This window comes from Malaya genurostris, chromosome 1 (genome assembly GCF_030247185.1).
Source record: "Malaya genurostris strain Urasoe2022 chromosome 1, Malgen_1.1, whole genome shotgun sequence".
NCBI classification, from domain to species: domain Eukaryota; kingdom Metazoa; phylum Arthropoda; class Insecta; order Diptera; family Culicidae; genus Malaya; species Malaya genurostris.
Window position 1 is genome coordinate 122536732 of NC_080570.1, and position 22750 is coordinate 122559481.

General features: G+C 38.9%; 1 protein-coding gene across 1 annotated transcript in view; it reads right to left on the minus strand.

The window, feature by feature from the left end:
* Positions 1 to 22750, minus strand: part of LOC131425663 (alpha-2 adrenergic receptor) — a 708037-nt gene that overhangs the window by 590990 nt on the left and 94297 nt on the right. Inside the window, exon 2 of the mRNA XM_058587719.1 lies at positions 19688 to 21626. Within this exon, the coding sequence (XP_058443702.1) occupies positions 19688 to 20353 (666 nt within the window). The 5' untranslated portion in view covers positions 20354 to 21626. The remainder of the gene's footprint in view (positions 1 to 19687; positions 21627 to 22750) is intronic.

The following is a 22750-nucleotide window of genomic DNA, read 5'->3' on the forward strand; positions in this document are numbered from 1 at the left end:
TAGACAGGCACATGACACTGAATTTCTAACATTTATGAGCGATTTTAGAAATAAATAGCTGATAAATTGGCAGGATCGACTTTCTCCGAATCGGATGAAACAATGTACACCTTTTCAGTATGGCAATGTCTTCTTCCTGATAAAGGAACCTGTTCGACTCAATATTAATTTTCAGAATGTCGAAATTTAAAACCGTAACTAATCACTTCAAACATCGTTTTCCGTCATCTACTCATCAATCCTTTTCCGAAAATACCCACATTGTAAGGGTTTTTAAGGAATATCGACAAACCGGAAGTCGCTATCTTGAAATTTGAACCGACCCCAAACATAATTTTCTTGCACCCACTTATCACATCCGTTCCGAAAATGGCCATGTGATTGGGGGTTTCCACATTCATTACACAAATTCCAAATAACGTAAACTTTTTTCACGAACCAAATCCCAAATAACGTAAACTTTTTTTACGAACTACCTCCATTTACGAACCCCCGTTTAGTTCGTAAATGGAGGTTTCGGTGTATCGACAAACCGGAAGTCGCCATCTTGGATTTCCGAACCACTTCAAACATCGTTTTCCGACATCTACTCATCAATCTCGTTCCGAAAATACCCACATTGTAGTAATTTCCATGAAGCCGGAAATTGTTTTCATTGGATTCACGTTATTTGGGATTTGGTTCATAAAAAGAGTTACGTAAAAAGAGGTAACGTAAAAAAGTGTTCGTAAACGGAGGTTTGGGTGTATAAGTGAATTGCTACTTGATGATTTCAGAAACAAAAAAATCGAAGCACATAATTGTGCTTCATAAACAAATAAACAGATCTCGTTATTTCGAATTCACTTCGCTGGTAAGCTGAAATTGGAATTGAATACCTGAATGGAAATACCAACGTTGTAACAAAATAAACGAATTACTAATGGCTGGAGAAACACGGAACGGATGGAACTGAAAGGGTCCCAAACCAAAAAAAAAAAATGATGGCATCGGCAGGCATCGAGATAACTCGGTTCGAACCGAACCTAATGACGTCGCCCAGAACTCGTTTGGGATCAATTTCAATTAGGCAATCAATTGGAAGCAGCGCGATTCCAATTATACCAATTTGGCTAATCAAATGTACCTTCCGGTCATAGGCCGCCGATCATTAGCGTTCGATTATTACGACCAGCATTGCAGCTCGAAATGCAACGACAACAATTATTACTATTATTATTATTATTATTATTATTATTATTATTATTACTACTCCTACTACTACAGCCTTTTCCAATGAACAATTTCGACGCCTCCCGTGCACATTTCACTGCACACAACCAGATGTGTCGCGGCGCATACCGCCGCATGCCACGAGACATACTCGATGGACACCGGTTCCTCCTGAGTTCCTGGGTCCTTCGGGGTTCATATACTGAAACTTGGCACTGGCACTGGCCCACTCTGTTTCATCAGAACAGTAAACCAAACATTGGCTGAATAATTGCACAAACCTCTGCACCACGAAACTAGCACTGGGCCCGCTGGGACCCCTCTGCGGAGTGGGAGGAGGGGGGTTGTGCATCGTCAACATTTTTGCAGCCGGATCTTCGGGAGGCCAATGGCACACGCAAAACGCGGTCGGTCGACCAGCGAGATGAGCAATCATACAAATTATTATTTCAAAGCATCGGATTGTTGGAATCCTGGCTACGATGGAACCCTCCGGGCTGTTGCTGCGTACGGTCGGTGGCTTCTCCGAGGCGGTCCGGAATCGCCGCAGCGTCATCGACTGCCGGTCCGTCCGTCCGTAGTTCGGATCAGTTTAGCTGCTATTGTTTCGTCATGAATAATATTCACAAGCAATTAAAAAGAGCGCAAGCACATTTTCGCTAGTTCGCTCCGAGGCTGCTCATTCGATGGGACGGAATGCACCCAAGAGCACCCGGCATGGCTGCAACACGCGAGGCAGGCTTCAAATTGGCCGCGATGGCCGCATCCAACCACTGTGCACTTCGATGAAGACCGGAGTGCCATCAACGCGCGAACGTTGGCGTTGGATCCTGAATTGATATTAAACCGATGACTTTGCCTCCCACCGCCGTCGCCCGCCCACCCAACGTCCCAAGGATGAATAATAGTGTGTTTGTGGGCTTATGGTTTCTAGCGAAGCGCAAAACAACAGACGGCTATTCTACAGATTGTTTGCCCCACCCGGCCCACCCTTCCTTCCCTGTGGTCCGGATCCCTTCGAGTAAGGTGGTTTTAGTGAAGCGTGATGTTCTAAACTAAGGCGATCATTGTGGGTGCAAAAAAATATATAGACGTGAGTTCAATAGAGCAGAATGAGTTGGAGGAGTTTTTTTTCTGGTCTCTCTCTCTCTCTGAAATGGTTGCGTGGGTGTATATTTTTTTCCGATAGTCAAATGTGCACTCATACGATTCTGGCTGCAGGGATCAGGGCATAAAAAAACGCTTTCCCGATGGAAAGCAAATGGTTCGGATTGATTTCTTCCGGTTGCGTTGAAGCTGGTGGTTCCATCCATTCATAAATGCATCTACCAACCGGTGTCAGAAGGGGGGAAAGCTGTAGCGAGGTGCTGTTCGATGATGTAAGTTGTTTACGTGGAGACTACTACACGATAAGCGTATTGTAATATTTGAGTCGTCGTGAATCAGTCGACATTTTCTGTTGGATGCAGAGCTGGAGATGTTGTATTTTTGCCGTTTTTTCCTGCATTGAATGAAGAGACTTTATAAAGTGGTACATAAGTTTAGATAGATGCTACACTTTTAGAAAAAATGAAAAGGAAGCATGACGTAAATTCAAGCATACTGTAATTTCTTCAATGATAACATAATGTTACATCTATTAACATGTAAAACTCATTCAGTAAAAAACATTCAAGCGAAGAGGTTGTGTTTCGATTATGCTGCACGTGAGTTAACAGTTGCAGGTAGTTAAAGCTGCTGATGCTAATAGCCAAGGCAACATTCGGGGTGTTTCCCGACTGGAAAGCTAACAACAAAGGCCATCCCGTTCATACGCACAGAGGTGTAGAGACACAGAGGTGCGAGCGCATAGAAGTGACGAGTCACAGAGGTGCCATCGCATAAAGGTGCGAAGACGAAGGGGTGCAAAGGCACAGAGGTGCTAAAGCAACCCAGTGATGATTTACCGGGTACCAGAATTTGTACGCTGCGTAGGATCGAAAGAGACGACATATATTGTGAGTGTCGCACTGCAAGGATCACATTTGATCGCCACCAAGAGCAAAAGCACTGTACCGGGGGTCAGGTACAGGCAGCACACCAAGTTCTGTGGTGTCCACAACGACGGCAGAGCGACTGAGATAGCAGAAAACGACAGAAGACTGCCAATTGGAAATCGTTGGTCGAGCTTCACGTCGTTCTTTACGATAGAGGAACAGAGACAACAGCAACAAGGTAGATTTAGTTTAATTTAATTTTTTTATATCTCTTATAACTGAAATTTTACTATACATAAGTTTTCATTTTGATATTATTAATTTACAAAAAAAAAACATTTAATGTAATGGATGATCTAATGGAAGATCATCCGAATCCGATTCCGGATACTAGTAAGAGCTTAAATACTCCGAGGCCTAAACATTATCCGCAGGGTACAACTGGGCCATGGATAGTATATTTTCGAAAAAAAGAAAAGGAATTAAATTTTATGCGAATTACAAAGAAATTGACATCACATTATCCAAAAGTTGTGGAAATCTCTAAAGTTAATAGAGATAAAATTCGAGTTGTTGTTGGCGATTTGAAACAGGCAAACAATATTGTAACCAGTAAATTATTTGCTGTTGAATATAGAGTTTACATTCCATCGAATGATTTACTTAAAAATGGAGTAGGCCTTTTTTTAAAAACTCCATGCTTGAGGGAGTTAAGATACTCGAGTGCAAGCAATTGTACTCAGCATCTATTGTCGATGGAAAAAAGTCTTATCGGCCCTCAGATTCGTTTCGAGTAACATTTGCCGGATCTGCGTTGCCTAACCAATTCGTCTTCCTATTCGGCTTTTCGTACCGCATGTTATGAACTGCACAAACTGTAAAATATTCGGGTATACGGCTACTTACTGTAGTCATAAGCCCAAATGTATCAAATGTCAAGGGCCTCATAAGGAAAATCTTTGCGATAAAGAAATTGAAAAATGTATTTATTGTGGGGAAAGTCCTCATGATGATATTTCAGTATGCGCTGCATTTAAGTTGCGTAAAGACAAAATGAAGCTTTCTTTAAAAGCACGGTCTAAGCGCACATATGCAGAAATGCTTAAAACGATCATTGATGTCCCACCTTTGGAAACCGAAAACGGTTTTTCAAATCTTGCGGAGCCAGAGGAATCTGACTCTGACGGAAATAGTGAAGATACCTCGTTTGTCACTCCTTAAGGGTCTGTTAAGAGGAGATTAACAAACCACAAAATACCAAAAAACGACACCTAAAATCACACCTTCAAAAAAAGATCCCCGTGTTAAAGCTAAAAAGCCAAATTTAAAACCAAAAACTGTGCCTCCTGGTTTGTCAAATTCACAAACCAATCCAGGAACTAGCACAAGAAAAGACAATAATCCAGTGGGCTCCGTTTCACAGCGACCATCAGGATTACTGAAGTTTTCGGAAATTGTAGAATGGATTTTCACAGCATTCAATATTTCTGAACCTCTAAAGACCATCATAACAGCATTCCTACCAATAGCTAGAACTTTTTTGAAACAGTTATCAGCTCAATGGCCAGTTTTCTCAGGTTTTGTATCATTTGATGGATAGTTTTTCTTCCGCCGCAAATGATCCAATCACTGTCCTGCAGTGGAATTGTCGAAGCATCATGCCAAAACTTGATTCATTTAAAGTTTTGTTGCATAGCCAAAAATGTGATGTATTTGCTTTGTGCGAAACATGGCTTACATCAAACATAGCCTTAAATTTTAATGACTTTAACATTATACGTCTCGATAGAGACTCTCCGTATGGTGGAGTGTTTTTAGGAATTAAGAAATGTTATTCCTTTTATAGATTAAACATTCCTTCGACTTCTAGTATAGAAGTTGTTGCTTGTCAAATAAACATTAAAGGAAAGGACATTTGCATTACTTCGGTATATATTCCTCCCAGAGCTCAAGTTGGACAGCGACAGCCTTATGAAATTGTCGAAGCCCTTCCTGCTCCACGTTTGATTTTAGGAGATTTCATTTCGCACGGAATGATGTGGGGTTCCGTTTACAATGATAGCAGATCATCTTTAATATAGAATATTTGCAACAATTTTAGCATGACGGTACTAAATATGGGTAGCATGACACGGATCCCAAGACCTCCTGCACGTCCAAGTGCATTAGATTTATCTCTTTGTTCGACTTCAATTCGACTAGATTGTACCTGGAAAGTATTTCCTGATTTACACGGTAGCGATCATTTACCAATCATCATATCAATTAGCAGTAACAAAGGCATTGCTGATTCAGTTAATATTCCATATGATTTGACAAAAAATATTGACTGGATTAAATACCAAAGTAGTATCTCTAGTATTTTGAATTTAATGGAAAAGCTCCCTCCACTTGAAGAATATGACTTCCTCGTTTGTTCGATTCTGGAGGTCGCAGAACAAGCCCAAACCAAACGATTTCTTGGTCCATCGTCTAACAGAAGGCCTCCAAACCCTTGGTGGGACAAAGAGTACTCAGATGCTAAGCACGCGAAACAAAATGCTTTCAAGACGTTTTTAAAACGCGGAGGAGAAACTCCTCAGAATTTTGAAAAATTCTTGACTTTAGAAACCAAGTACAAGAGCATACTTCGGGCCAAGAAATGTAGCGTTTGTCCAGATTCTGTTCCTATGCATAGCATTATTAGGGAGTCTTCTCCAAATGATGATTCTATTGATAGCCCCTTTTCAATGATGGAATTTTCCATAGCACTCATGTCTTGTAACAATAACGCTCCTGGGTTGGACAGAAATAAACTCAACTTGGTGAAGAATCTGTCCGACCTTGCAAAAAGACGTTTGTTGGAATTGTTCAACAAGTTTCTTGAACAAAATATTGTTCCACTTGACTGGAGGCAAGTGAAAGTTATCGCCATTGAAAAGCCGGGGAATCCAGCTTCCAATAACAACTCATATAGGGACCGTGCACGAGGGCGTGGTTTAGTGGCCGGCGACGACAGCGCACGAGGCGGCGAGTAGAAAAAATAAAGCTACCATTGCAAAACTTGTAAACTGAGTATGAAAATACTATCTAGCGTATTTTCTCTGCGGATTTTTTTTCCGAACCCTATGGAATTATTCGCGTGTGGTGCGAACGATTGTTCAACACCGACTGACTATTAAGTTTTGAATCGAATTATTCATTCTGTATCCAAATACGGCCACGTCATTTTCTGTCATTGCAGTTGGATTTGTGTCTAATATTTGTCATATTCACTCAAATTCAAACACTCAAACGATATTCTCAGCACATTAAATTATTTTTTAATCGACTTGACCGGAAACACTGAAAAATATCTTGCTAAAACATTCTAATTTCAGACCATTAGTAAAAATTGCTTCTGTGTAATTTCTTTTTATACTTTCACTCAAAGAAAATACCCCAATAAAAAGTTTAAATATTTTTTAAATGAAGTAAGCTTATCTCGAAGTTATTTTTACTTTCGCTGAATTGCAATTATTACACCACTTGCTATTACTTTATTTTCAGAGCAAAATAGACCCAAATAATTTTCCATCCGTCAAACTTTGAAATGGGCCACAGTTTTAGATAAATTTAACTACTCGATAAAAAATAACTGCCCGACTGTCAAATTTTAACTAAAAGTTGAAATAATTCGAAGAAGGGTCCATACTCTTAGAATGGAGGAAGAATATAAATTGTAATCGTAAAAAAGCTAGCAATCACACGAGTAGCCAGTTTGACGTATATTGAAAATACGAGTCACGAAGCTAACAACAAATAATCATTTTATTGAAACGCTGAACTGTTTTGCCTTTCTCATATAGAAAGGTTATACAATTACTTGAAAATTGAATAGTACAAATTGGCCAAGTGTCATATGCCATTCCACTCAGTTCGTCGAGCTGAGCAATCTATCTTTGTGTGTGTGTTTCTCGAAAATGCTCAAATGAAAGGTTCTGCACGGAGTTTTTGAATTTCATCCGGATCCGACTTTCGGTTCCGGAATGATACGGCAAAGTGTGTTAAAAATTGTGTACGTCACTTGAAGAGTCGAAACGAAAAAAGTTAAAAGTTTTCTAAATTGGTCTCGAAAGTATTCCCGGTTTTCGAATAACGACGGCAGATAATAGTCAAAAAAGGATCTCACTTACTTTTACACTTAGTCCGGTATTCCTAATCTTAGGTTCAAATGAATGATCTTATGCTCCTACCGAAAATTAAGCATATTTTTTGGGTGCAACTAAAATCATGTTAGTTGATGGACATACAAACCAACTTCGATTATACGTTCTCGGGTTCTTGTGCCCGAAATACCTACAATAATGGAACTCCCTTCGTTTTCTCATCGATGTCAGAGAACTGTTTCATTCTGTAGGTTCTACTAGTTAATGCACAAACAATCTCGTTGGTTTATTTTAAGAATCGGAGAGAAATATTTTTAATAGTATACCACAGTATTATATATGAGAATATGATTGATGTGAGAAAAGAATCATTACACCACTATGTTGTATTAAAACAGGTTTTTGACTATTTTATTCAGCGTGAACATATGGTAACAGTGTAAAGCTATGGTAGAGTTTTTTCGCCTATTCGCCACTAATGGCGCTACTTGTAACCGTGCACGGTCCCTATAGACCCATTGCAATGTTGTCCTGCATCAGAAAATTGTTCGAAAAAATTATTCTTCGACGTCTTGACACTTGGGTCGAGACGAACGGTTTGTTGACAGATACTCAGTTTGGTTTCCGTAGAAATAAAGGGACGACCTTTTGTCAGAGAAGTGCATGTATTTTTCATATGCCGATTTGGCAACAATTAGAATTAGCTACATGGCTCATGCCTCAGTCCGCTCCTGTATAATTTCTATGTAAACGACATTGACAGCTGTCTAGTAACCCCATGTACACTAAGACAATTGGCAAATGATGGCGTAGTTTCAGTTACTGGACCCAAAACTATTGATCTGCACAAACCATTGCAAGATACCTTAGATAACTTGTCCGATTGGGCTGTTCATTTGGGTGTCGAATTCTCTGCGGAGAAAACAGAGCTGGTCGTCTTTTCAAGAAAGCATGATCCCGCGCAGCTTCAGCTTCATATGATGGGAAGAATGATCCAACAGGTTTTAACTTTTAAATACCTCGGGGTGTGGTTTGATTCCAAATGTACGTGGGGAGGACACAGTATTTATCTGATAACAAAATGCCAACAAAGAGTAAATTTTCTTCGAACAATAACAGGATCTTGGTGGGGTGCTCATCCGGAAGATCTAATAAAATTGTATCAGACAACGATACTTTCAGTGATGAAATATGGATGCGTTTGCTTTCGTTCCGCTGTAAACTCTCATTTTATCAAACTGGAGCAAATTCAGTACCGTTGTTTGCGAATTGCCTTAGGCTGCATGCATTCGACACTTACAATGAGTCTAGAAGTTCTGGCAAAAATTGGTTTTGGGCCTGTGCGCGCAGCTCTCATTTCTTCGTAGTATGAGATCGGCAAAGATAAATGCCCATAAATTGCTGAGTTTTCAGAAGTGTTAGACCCTACCCGCCCCTCAATTTCGTCGCGTTTCACTTTCGGCTCATCAGTGCTTAAAATCGAACTGCCATTCCCTCCTCAACCACGGAAAATTTTCCGTATTTCTATGTGTCCGTTTTGCACGATACGCTTTGTGCGATGATTCGTACGATTCATGCGGTTGAAATTTTACGCGCCTCGTTTTGACACTGAATTTCAACTTAATGCTTGTTCATACCAAACATTTTAGAAAACTTCAAGTTTTAGTTATTTTTCGATATCTCATACTACTGAAAATTCTATCATAAATTGTTGAACATATTGTTGATGGTATGGAGAAGAACTTATGTTGCTGCCTAAATTACAACCAGAGATATTCGCGATTAAGTTCTACCCATTCTTGTACAGAGGAAATTTTGATAGGGCACTGCTTATTAATAGTATCGATATTATTGATAATTCAGTAAGCGCTTAGAATAGGTAAGATAAAATGAACAATTTACTTTTCACGTAAAATAGATTTTAGAGGACTCGAATGATGTGTTTTATCTCGGATCCACTCCCTTCAATGTGAAGGGCGTTTGTGCATAACAACAAATAAATATAAAAATGTCACGGGAATATTAAACGCTATCACCAAATGTCAAACAGTTACTCGACGGTTGGTTAGCAAAAGTGTAATCCGTGTTATGCCTACCAATCGCGTATCGCGCATCTACTCCGTTCGCAATCCCTAATACACTGGATATATTTATGGCAAAATCGTGTAGTCAAATGTCGACCGACCTTTCGCTGGTGCCAGCACCGTATCAGCCGGAGGCCAAATCGAATCGTCGATTTGTTATCAACGATTACGGTGGAAACAAATGTGCACGTACTTCAAAGTTACACCAAATCCCCCAAGCATTCCCGGTTGAATTTCGCAAATTTCCATGCTCACCGGCTCGAGCGAAAAAAAATACCATCGCGCGAAATAAATTCAAAAGTTTCATTTGAGTAAAACCAAATGTAGCGTAAGCGGAAAGTATTCCAGCGTGCGTTGGCTGCTCTATCCACCTATCCCCCTTCGATTTACCTGACTGCATGAAGATAGCTTTTTCTGTTGAGCACAAGCCCACCCTTCGGTTGGGTTGGATTGGAATCGTCGGTTGGGATGGGAACGACCGAAGCAACATACAGCATTCCCAGAGCGCGTAAACAACAATCCGCAGTTTGATAAACTTATCCCAGCCGCTGGTTATTTTTTGATAATCTTCACCACACTCACCTGCCGACACACGCTGCTTTCCAGCTTGCAGCATCCAATCGAGCCTGGTAACGATGGCGGCCACCTGTTCGACCGGCTGGGGGGGTGGAAGTTCATGAAAATATATTTACTCAGCACATGTCGGTGAGGATGTGCGTTTTGCCGTTCGAAGTGTCTGTGCCGAGTGCTCAGTGTACAACAAATTTTCCACCGTGCATAGCTGGAAACTACGGAGCTATTAAATTTACCACTTCCCAGACGCCGCCAGTCTGCTTCCCAGCCCAACGGGAAGATTCGTCCTTTAGGGGTGTGTATGTGTTTGGGTGTAAGCTGGAATATATCCGGTCCGGTAAGGTGCTTACAGTTCTACGGTCTGCTCAGTGCACGGATCCGCTGACACCTGCCAGTTTGTTATTTTTTTATAGATGACTAATAAAAATTTATCGGCCGCTCTATTACTCATCGCACTCGGATGGGTGTTTTGTGCTGTCAGCCGAAAGATTTCGGGCACCAGTCGGTCTTCGCTTTTTATTTCGTTACACAGAAAAGTGTTTTTGTTTCATGGTTTTCTTTTACGCATTTACGGCATTGCACGCAGCTAATCATGGAAACGAGTCCTCGTGATCAAATTACCGTCGCCGCGCGACGGTTTTCGGTTAAAATTGTGACTATAAACGAGAATTAGTTTCGTCCTTTCAACAGTACATTCCACGTAAAATTGTACGTGGAACACACTTCGACGGAACTGTCACTCTCGTAGGAGACCACCGGTTTAATGACGTCCAAAAAGGATACGTCCTCGACCGACCGTGGCAAGAGCAAAGTTTGGATAGGTTTCATCGTTCGGAACTGGTCCTGCTCACATACACGGGACGAATTCACACCCGCACTTAAGAGCAAGAAACACCGTCGCAAATTAAATGCAAACAAACCCGATGGATGTGCCGGAACAGAGAAGAACAAGAAGAAGAATTGAATGCAATCGTTGGCTGTTTTCCACCATCACGAACAAGGTAAACTAGCTCACGTTTGTCAACACACTCCGAAGTACATGGCAAATTGTTTCCAATTAAAAGTCCCTTCACCGCAGAACACGGTGACGATGCTGTGCTGAAGGAACTTTTGAAAAAGCTCATAGTGCTACCAAATGCTAGGCGTTGGAATTGCAAACCATGGAAATGGTGGAAGGAGTCGCCAATTTCGGGCACCGGACGTGCGAAACTCGCGGCACGGTGGCAGGATGTGAAAAAGGAATTATCCTGAAAATAGACCACCTTCCTTCGGCTTCCTTCGGTGGAAACTCTCTGCAAATGCAAATAATACCGAGAAAATGATGAAGTTTGCAGATAATGTGTTGCCCCGAAATAGCCGTCCGTAGATAGTTTCAACATCTTCGGAACACTGTGTTCTGTCGGTGGTCGATTGGAGTCGATTTTTATCAGATCGTATTATTTTGCAAGGGTACTTTACAAACTTCTATGGACTCAAATATAGTTTATTACGGTTCATGTTAGCTTGTTATTTATATGCTAGCTTACTGGAAACTGCAATCATTTCAATAGAGCAACTTTTTGGTTCAACAACAATCGAGAAAATCGAACAATTTAAGAGTTTAATTATTGCTCCAAAGTAACAATTGCAAATGTATGAGTTATATTAAAGCTAAGGTGTTATTTGTACATCAACCTAAAAGGTCTACAAATAAAATTGAAGTTTGAAGAATTCGTCCACTTTTTCGCATATCTAGAATGCCAGATTCGAAAATCAGACCCACACAAAATTCTACAATATTCCGTGTTCTTCAACCAGAAACTGAGAAATCGATGTGATTTTCGTTTCGGAGTTTTTGACCACTACTTCCGAAACCGGAGACCGAAACCGAGAATCAAAACAGCAGAAGAAAGTTTACACGTGGTATTAATTAACTAGACCGAAGAAATTGAAACGTACGAAAAAAAAATGCTTTCTAAAGAGATAACAGGCGGATGGGTGATGTCACATACATAACCGGAGGGCGTGAATACGAATAAAACTGACATGCTTTTTTCTCACTTCCGAATATCGATTGTCGTTCGTATTATTTGATGAATTGTGTAAATTTTTCCCCTTTAAATTGCTTTGCTTTTAGAATTGTAACGGTGCACAGTGGTTCAGAAGCGCAATTTTACGCTCCTAATTGATAACTCATAGAAACGTGGTTTTTTGAGGTACAGTATTTTAAGCAAAGTTACTCAGAATGAAAGACGCCTTTTTTTGATCAATTTTGTTTATGAGATTCATCCCCCTAAAAGTGAGATAAAAATATTATTTTTGGGGGATAAGTTCCTTCGACAAAGTTGTTCAGAAAGTCATTTCAAACAAATTGGCAAAAGGTACTATTCTCGTAATTTGAGTGTAATTCATGATATAATGTATTTTCTGAAAAGGGTGTCCTAAAACCAGTTTTTGTTAGAAAACATACACATTTTCAATTTATATGAGTTTTTCATGTTCGACAAAGTGTTTTATCATTAGAAACTACATAAATTTCTCAAATATACTATGCCGCTATCATTTCAATTTAATGAAATAGAGCCATTTTTCTTGTTTTTTTTTTGTTTTAACTTGTCTATCATCGAAAGACGCACAAAGGTGCAGATGAGACTACTTACATATTCAACTACTTCAAAAAAGCTTACATACCGTAGTTGAATTACTCGTCTGCGATCGTCTACAAGTGAGATATGTTCTTTTCCTTGACATTTGCAATGATAAGGTTCATTGTATATCAGATCAGATTTCAGTATACATTCGTTACCATGCACGGAACGACCGAAATTAGCTCTGTGCATAATTCGTATTACTGTTTTTGAATTAGTTGATTTTAACAACAAAATTTCCAAAATAACTATGAAAATAGTTAAAAATGAGAATCTACTTTCCTGAAAAAAAAACTCTTATCTTTAGAGAATTTGTTTAGTTGGCGAATATCCTGGACAAAAACCAGCAATATTTCAATCCAAAACGAAATTCTCATTGACAACTAATTTGTTATTAAAATCAGAAAATTTATTTCTATTTTCTATCACCATCAGTACTGAAGGACAGCACAAAGAACACAAAAATGAAATTGGTTTAATTAACAAGTTTATTAGCCAAAAACCCATGAGAAGTGTCAAAGCAAAACAATCCATTAAAAAGCTTTGTGTCTTCCAACCTTCTGGGCTACACTGTCCGGTGTATTACTTGTATTCGGTTTTTGTTTTCCGAGTGCTCAAAGTTTTCAGTGAGAGAGTCGATTTCGCGAAGTCGAATGAAGAAAGCAGCGATTTAGAAGAAAAAATTTCAAAAAGAAGTATTTGGAAATAATTTTAACGTATTTCGGCACGACCGAAATTTATCTCTCTGTCAGAAAAAAATCTGAAGGTGGAGTCCTCATAGCCATAAACTCTTGCTTTACTTCTGAAGAAATTATTACTCCTAAATATAAAGAATTTGAGCATGTTTGGGCAAAAGTCTCAATATTGGGAGAAGAACATATTTACTGCTCTGTTCACTTCCCACCCGAAAATGCAAACAAATTCGAACACCATGCATCCCTTCTCTACGACTTGGAATATGAGGCAGTGCCGGAATACAATAAAATTGACTTTGAAGAAGTCAAGTGTAGGATAAGTATAATAAATTGATGGAACATACTGAGTACAGAAGGAAATGTCGACATCGAAGTAAACAAATTCTATCACATTATAATCAAATATTAGCCGAAACTTTGCCCATGAAAAGAAGAAGAAAAAATCATAACAGCAAATTACCTGTATGGTTCAATTCACAACTGAAACATTTGAAAAATAGAAAACAAAAAGCACACAAAACTTACAAACAAGGAACAAGTTATGCTCATCTTCAAAATTACTTAAACCCATGCAATCAACTCAAAATAGCCATTAACACAGCACACGAAGAATACAACCGCAAAATTGAAAACGAAATAAAGACTTGCCCTAAGAACTTTTTTAACTACACAAAAACTAAACTAAAAATCAACAATTTTCCATCTCAAATGCATCTCGACGGACATGTAGGAAACAATAGTACAGAAATCTGCAAACAATTTGCAAACTTTCTTCAGGAAGTATATACATCGTATTCAGAAACTGACCGTGACCGTACCAATCTTTAAATCTGGTTCAAAATCTAACATTCGGAACTACCGTGAAATAGCCATTGTCTCTTGCATTCCAAAATTATTTGAAAAAATTGTAAACGAAAAACTTTTTCAACAACTGAAGAACGTAATAACTAACAAACAGCATGGCTTTTTCAAAGGCCGCTCAACTACAACAAATCTCCTTGAATTAGTGACATTCACTCTGAACGCAATGGACGCTGGCAACTACGTAGAAACTCTTTACACCGACTGACACACCATTACTTCTATACAACCAACAAAAATATGGCATAGAACATAGCCTTCTAGAGTGGCTTAAAACATACTTAACGAATCGTGTACAAGTAGTTCGCTTCCAAAACATGAACTCCGGCGTACCTCAGGGCTCTCACCTAGGGCCTCTTCTTTTCCTTTTAAATATAAACGACATTTTCTTCATACTCAAAAATTAAAAAGTGCCTATATATGCAGACGACATGAAACTCTTCATGGAAATTAAAAACTACGCTGCAATATTCCAGAACGAAATTAATCTTTTCCACATTTGGTGCTGCGAAAGTTTACTTCAACTCAATGTAAAAAAAATCTTGGAATATTGCAGCCTAGTATGGAATCCATATAACATTATTCACGAAGAACGCATTGAATCTATACAAAAACAATTTCTTTTACATAAGTTTAAAATAAATAGATTACAGGTTGAGTTGTGATTAAGACTGAATGCCTCTTTATTTTATCAGTTCCTTAATTCATATCCTATCCTCTCCTAGTCAGTTAATTAGTTTTCTCTTTTTTTTACAATTGATGAGAATCTAGGGGAAGGAGTTAGAACGCGCAGTGTAAGTCGGGTTTAACCAATGGGACTAGTTGTATCGAGTCGGCCATTGTATATTTTGTGAGTAAGAGAGGAAATAAGCTTCTTGATGAGAGTGAGCGGGTGTGATACGGAGAGGAGCGGGCGATAGCATGTTGGGTTATTCTCGTGAGTTTCGGTTTGAGTTAGTGTGCGTTCTTGAGTTACTGTTATTCTAGGTCGTGCTGGTTGCTATTCAGTTGTGGACATGAGGGGCGTCGAGAAGGGGAAGTGACACAGTATGTCATGTTTATTTATACCGTTTTCGTTTTAGAACCTACACGCGGGCAACTCTGAATCCGAGTAAAACGAACACGTGTTACGCGCCCTAGACAACAACTCATATAAAAAAGAAAAAATAAACAAACTTGCATGGATGCGTGGTGCGACCCGAGAAAATTTTCAGAGCGAAACTACGCGATTGGAGTCCGATCTAGAGCGACACCAGGTTGCTAAAACAAACTCATCAAAAGTTGTTTTGGCGACTCTGGGTCAGCTCTCGGGCTGCTCTGATCAATAAACGAAAACGGTATTAGTGTGTTCGGCAAGGTTGCTGATCCTATCAATGAAACATTACTCGTGAACTATTCTTTTCACCGGCGATGCTCTACCCGTGCGGCGAGCAGTTTGTATATATTCCGTGTCTGCTTCATTCATTATTTCCTTCCACTCAGAGAATTGTACCGCTTGGCAAAGCAAGCAAGCATCATATATGCACTCTGTTCGCTCGCAGTGAGTTCGTTTCGAAGCGTTTAGGTAGAAAGCTATTCGGTGGTGCTGATGACTCGCGTTGAGTCGAATTTTCTACTCACGGTGATTCGTTCTCTGCGACGTATGGCGGTACAACTGAATGACCGCCCAGGATAAAACTTTATTCCTGTATAAAGCTTATAAGAAAGATGTCGAATCTTTTTGAATTGTCTTCACTGCACATTTCTTCGGTGTTTGCTATACTTCAATCGTGATTTGTAGCGTTAGGGACAACTTTGATACCTGCCAGAATATGTTATTGATTAATCATCAAACTGTAAAGGGTTATTAATGGAGCGTTTTTGTGTGTCGTAAATATATAACTTTCACTCCTATTCCGTAGTTCTATAATAAATTCATTTTGTGTTTCGATCGAGTTCGACTTTTCCAAACAAATTATACCTCATTCGAAATGCCAAATTGGTATTTTTCATTCGGTCGAATGTAGGGTTGTTTATTATGCCTGAGAAGTAATAGTCACAAGTTTTTGTCAATTATTATTGTTTCTCATAATCGTGAAACTATTTATATACCGATTACAAAGCCATTCGACGATCGTTTACTTAATAATTATAAACATATGTGATGACACTAATAATTGCTTCTAATTTCATGTTAATCATTCATAATAAACTAATAGTATTTGTATTGACTTCGAGACAAGTTGTGTCGAACCAAGTCAACTACCAAAAAGATTGAGACCAACTTTGATGATACACACTATTAGTTCTTACAAATACAAGAAGAACCATAAACACCAAATAATTCCGTCACATTCAATATACAGGGCGTTAGAGCTACAATATAATAGAAACTAAAACCGAAATAGAACTTCTATAATTTTGTATAAGGCACTAATTTGGAGGCCAACATAAGATTTTACTGAAGAATGATATTTCTATTATTATCAAAAACAAACAAACTCTCTACAGTGGAAACTGTGCCATGGATAATCGTGCAATGAAGACCTTCCGCAGTTTCCAATAACGAAATAAATATCTAAAAATCAAGTATCATACAATCAAACACAACAAAATTATCTGTCTCGTGACATTAGTGACGTTAAATAAAGTGGAATTAAATGCATATTTTTTTTTCTTGATCCTATATTCTCCTACTATCTCCTGATTATATGATAACAGAATTATATTTCATTTGGACTCTTTGTATGTGATCCTTTAAGTATTCACGTAAAAATTTTGTTGCTCAACATAGTTTTAAGGTAAATAATGCAATGAGTAGTTTCAAAACTGAATGTGTGATATGAGTAACAAAAATTCTAAATCGCACTATCTGACAAATTGATAAACCACGCGGATTGTGTTATTTTTCAAATTGAAATCGTTTCCTCTGTAATATGAATATTGAAAAATGTTATGAAATTGAATTTACAATTTCTTCTAGCGGATGTTCTTTTTTAAAAAAAAGCTAAACCGATCACTTCGGGAGTCAATTGTAGAACATTTTATTTTCAACACATTTTTGACAGCAATATCAGATTGTAATCTTAATTTGATTTCAGCTCATCAATTTCTCAACTGATATCACATTACGTTATTATTTTGCTGTTTGCTTTTGGAAAAAAAACTTACGAGGCAATAGTTTTGTGAAACTCCAAAAATGATAATATTAAATGCAAAAATTTAATGAATGCATTAAAATAGGACTAAGTTAATAAGGCGATACAAAAATGCAAAAGTAAATTTCAATGGAACATCTATTCCTCCAATTTTATGTTGCGTTTTACAAAATGCTTCGACATCCTGTGGCAGTTGGCTGGAACCACAACCGTGATTCTGAATTTAAAAGTCTTAATTTCCTGATTAGCCATTCTTCTTAATTGCTTTGATTTTTGCAAAGCAAGCAGTTACATGGCGTCTCAGTAAGTTCAAACGTTGTGGAAAACCCTGCACTCCTATTACTTCTATAAATCAAATCTATGCGAAGAAGCGTTAAATTGTGTTTAATATAATAAAAATATGAGAAAATAAATCATCCCTGGAATTAAAAGATTAGACTTGCCTCTATAATCAATATTCAGAATATATTTTTGTCACTCTATTTGCATTGCATATTGATATTGCGTATTGGACTTGATCATTCATAATCATATGTGATTTTAAAAAATATCACTGTAGATATTTCAGTCCATTTTCAAAATCATAAATAAAATAAATATCAAACCAACCCGAAATAGAATATAAACTGCAAAATTTTCACTTTACAAAAGTGATTGTCCTCAGGTGATTCAACCCCAGCTTTTTTAAAATCTATCTGCCATTACTTGCCGCAAAATTTCAACAGCACGGAGTACGAACGTGAGAATAGTATTCGGTGAAATCTGAATAAACTGTTTCATTAGTTTTATTGCAGGTAGGAAGTACATTATATGTACATTAGTATACGATTTTAAACGACGTTTTGAAGCGGACTATCAGTTTTATTTATCAGTTTAATTTTTATCCAACCCAATCGTTTCGCCATCTTCCAATGATAAGTAATGATATTACGTTTAAAGTTTTCTAAACTAATTTGTGATGTTCAACGCACACTTTTTATCAGGGCAATATCTACGAGACAATTAAACTAAGCAAAATAAAAAATTGCTTCCATCGCATCGCTAATTTTTGTCTTCAATTTTTGCGTACACTTGCATTCATGATTGCTGGCATTTTGACTCGCATATCATATGATTAAAACTTGATGCTTCCTTGTTTCTGCAGTCGAAATTTATGTCTACGTCGTACCTTTCTTTGGGTCAGCGTGAAGTGCAAGTGTTGATATTTTAGTTGCCTTCATGTAGGTAATGTATTTGTTTTATGTAGGTCTCTAGGTTTTCGTGGAATAGTGTTTTTACGGGATTTTGTCAAGTGCGTGTGGTCTGGGGTGTGAGAAAGATTTAGTCTTGAATATTCATATTACATGATCTGAAATGTGTGCGGAGATTTAGCGTTAAATGCTCATATTACAATAAGCAAAGCAAAGTCCTGGTATCACATTCCTTTTGTGGAATTTGGCCTTTTTGTTTCAACAGACTTCGCAGCCGATTCTTAGTGTACAGAATTATTGCATGGCTAGTACTATGAATCCTACTGACACTAAGAATCCTTCCAGGTCGGGGCTCGAACATACGACAACTGGCTTGTAAGACCAGCGTCCTTACATATGCACTTTGTAAATTAAACTGGACAGCATTTCCTCTACCATCATATGAAGTACGCTGCATGCTCATCAATATACAAACACTTAAAGAACGCCGCAACTTTGCAATGCTTCATTTTATCAGCGACATTATTGCTCAACGCATTCAATCACCTTCTTTATTTTCGAAATTAAATTTTCATATACCTAGCCGTCAATTACGAACCAGGAAATTATTTTTAGAAAAAAACACTAGAACAAATTATGCAAAATATAGCCCAATCAATCGAATAATGCGCCATTACAATCAATACTGCGAACATCTTGACCTTACTATATCCAAAAATGAAATAAAATCTCAGCTTTGTCGTAGAAATAATGCGTTGTATGTAAGTGAACATTGTAAACAATTTATAAGTAGTCTACATTTACTTGACGAAATAAATAAATATAACCTTTGTAAAAATGTGCCAGGTTCCATTGCGCAACCCTGTATTTGTTATGTAGTCAATAGTCATTGCAGTTTTTCATACCGCTTGCCCATAATATACGTAAATAAACACTTTAGACATTTCGATCATAAACGATAGACTTCAGTAAGTTGCAGTTTTCCATGAACACAACCTTCACCAAATATCGAAACGATGTAAAGTAAAAGACATTTGTTTGCATTTTAAGACAGCCGCTTTTTCTGAAGAATTGTAAAAAATTGAGGTTAAATAAAATGAAGGTTCTATGATCATAAGTTGAGTTCATTAAAAATGAACTAAAAAGTTCTTATCATTTTCGAAGTAGCGTTTAAATATACAAAAATCATTTTCAACACGACTCACCTGACACTGTGGCAGCTCGACGTGCTCCTCCGGACGGGGTGCCTTCCAACCCAGCAGCGGCGGTATGCAAACCAGTGCCGACATGATCCACACCGCCGCAATCATAAATGCCGCCCGGCCCGGTGTCCTAGACTTGAGATATTCGATCGCTTTGGTGATGCTCCAGTACCGATCGAGTGAGATCAGACACAGGTTCATAATCGACGACGTGCACAGCAGCACGTCCATGGCCGAATGGATATCGCACCACCAGTTCCCGAAGATCCAGTAACCCATCAGTTCGTTGGCCAGCGAGAACGGCATGATGACCAGACCGAGAAAGAAGTCCGCCACCGCTAGCGACGCAATGAACCAGTTCTGGATGTTCTTCAGGGCCTTCTCGGTGGCGATCGCGATGATCACCAGCATGTTACCGACTACGATGACTATCATTAGTATTGTCACGATAATTGATGCGATAATGATGTGCGGCAGTGTGTATCCGCTCGGGTAGCCAGTAAAGATAGTCCGATTGTCACCGCCGGTGGCCATCACGCCGTTCAGGGAATCATTCAACGAATTCGTCGCGGAACCGTGCATAAGTCCCGCCAGCGAAGAGTTCCCACCGACAATGGCCAGGAAGTCCTCCTGCGAGATGTTACCCGTCGTAATCAACGGATAATCCATCGTGATGGCTGCTGGTAGTCTTGTGTTCTCTTCCTACCGAATTGGATGACTACAACAAACAAACACACACACACGCGCGCAAGCTAGAGGGTCTAGGCTAGCCTCGCCGTTTGGTAATACATTCGGAGTGACAAACAGTGTAATTGGCTGGTCCCACAATCTCCCGACAGTTTGGATTTTTTTTTTCTGTTGGCTTTCGTAATGTACGAATTAAACTAAATATGTGTGTTTATTTATATTTTGATTTGCTAAATATTTTAGATCTCAATGACCGACTCACTAATGCGAGTTTTTTTTGCAAGCTACGGATAGACACGGCTATGATAGAAAATTTTTTTTCCTATTTACACTATCGCACACTGGATGCTTTCTGCTGATTTGCTTTACCGAAACACACTCACACTGACAAGCTACGTATGTACTACCTAGTGGCGAAACCCAATAGCCAACTGCATTTTGTTTGTGCACGTGTGCGGCCAAAGATAATTTAAGCGCGTGGCGTATGCTTAATTTTGTTCCTTTTTTTTAAATTTTTGTTTGATTACTTGAGTATTGTTGCTACGTAGTACGACACGAAACAACAATGATTGGGATACCCGTTTTACTCCGAAATTCCGATTTTCCGCTACAGTCGTGTGCTCCTCTCGGCCCCCGGGGAATCGGCTGTGAAAAAGTGTGTTCGACAGGACGTCCGTCAAAACGTCGGTCAAACCGCAATTAACTTTCGATAACTATTTATCTAGAAAACTCGAACCAAAACACTGAAGAAACGGAACGGAAACGATCGCACAAAACACAGAAATCGACTGGCAACTCCTGATCTCGCCTTTCCTTCTTATTCTTCTTCTTCTTATTCAATTCCACGTTCCCCACCGATCACTCTCTACTCTACAATTGTTCACGCTACTGTTGGTGTTGGATTGTAAATTAACGCCATTAACGCCACCCGGTAGTGGCCCATAGTGGTCGCTGTTTTTCTTTCGTCTCCGGCGCTTCTTCCGGCGCACGGCCGATCGGATGGTAGGCGTACTGCTGGTAGCGCACCGAACTCGCACTGGGCGCCCTGGCAACACTGGCGTTGTTGAAGTACTGCCACTACGGTTTCCTCCAATGGTGGTAGCTTCGTTCGTGATTGTGCCGCTTCCGAAGGTGGCCACTGGTGGCCCCGTTGCCAAAGTCGACCGACGACCGATGATCGTGCGAAGACACGGTGCTACCCGGCGTAGCGAACCGATGTGTCAGACGGCGGCGAAACGACCGGTGGTTTCGTGATCTGAAACGATAGGAAACGGGCAGCGATTAGATAATCTGTTTCAGGAATTTAAAGAAGAATCTAGTTTTGATGGTTATGTATAAGATAGTGCTACTGGTATTGAATCCAAACGGATCTTGCACACAAATTCTATGAAAAATGGTGATATAATTCCCTTCTTTAGAAATATAATTGATTTGTTTCGAAAAGATAACATAAAAATACAATCGCAATGATAGAAACAAACAAGGGCACTAGTCATTACACACTCATAGTCATTACATAAATATAATGTAACACAAGTTATACGATCGCTCATATATTTCAATATTTCATATATCTCGATATTTTAGTGAAAAAAAAACTATCAAAATGCTGTACGGGATTTATTTCTGGCTTTCAGAATGACCAAATTGTGGAATTCTCAACGATATTGAACACTGTTCGGAACATTTTTTTCGAACGTGAAGCAGTCAAATGCTAGCATTATTTGCACTCGTTTGCTGACAATACCGAACTGCGAACAGTGCACGAAGCTAATTAAATTATTCTATATTTGCATTGAACTGATTATTTTTGCCTTCGATTTGCAAAGACGTAATCTTTCTAGTTCTTTAGACCAATGTTGCAAATATTCTTCGTATAACTAATTCATTCACGCATCCTTGCTGTGATTATACTGCCTTCAAATATGCCAGTCTCGAACAACGTTGAACTATTCACTGCTCGAAAGAGAGAAGGGTGCAAAAGGAATAAGCAATAATCGTAGAGAACCCGAATATACTAATCCATTCTTCGCTGCTGGTATACATCGTGCATGTTCGTTTTATACATTCGTTTGTCATTCGTTCATTTATTTTATTCTTCGAATTGGTTCGAATAGCGTCACGGCGAAGATCGTTGGTTTCCATTCTTCGCAAAGCATTCTTCATCTAATAAATTCATCTTATCTCGTTGGGTACCAGTAATGGTAGAATGCTGGAATATAGTTCATCACATACACATAAGACTATAGTAATAGTGCGGGGGGAAACATCTTAATTTGCATGTTTCAAAGACAGCACGAGCGATCATCGCGAATGAGGTTTGGCGATGATCGCTGTATGAATATTCGTTCGATATTCGCGTTAAGTCATTCGGGGGTA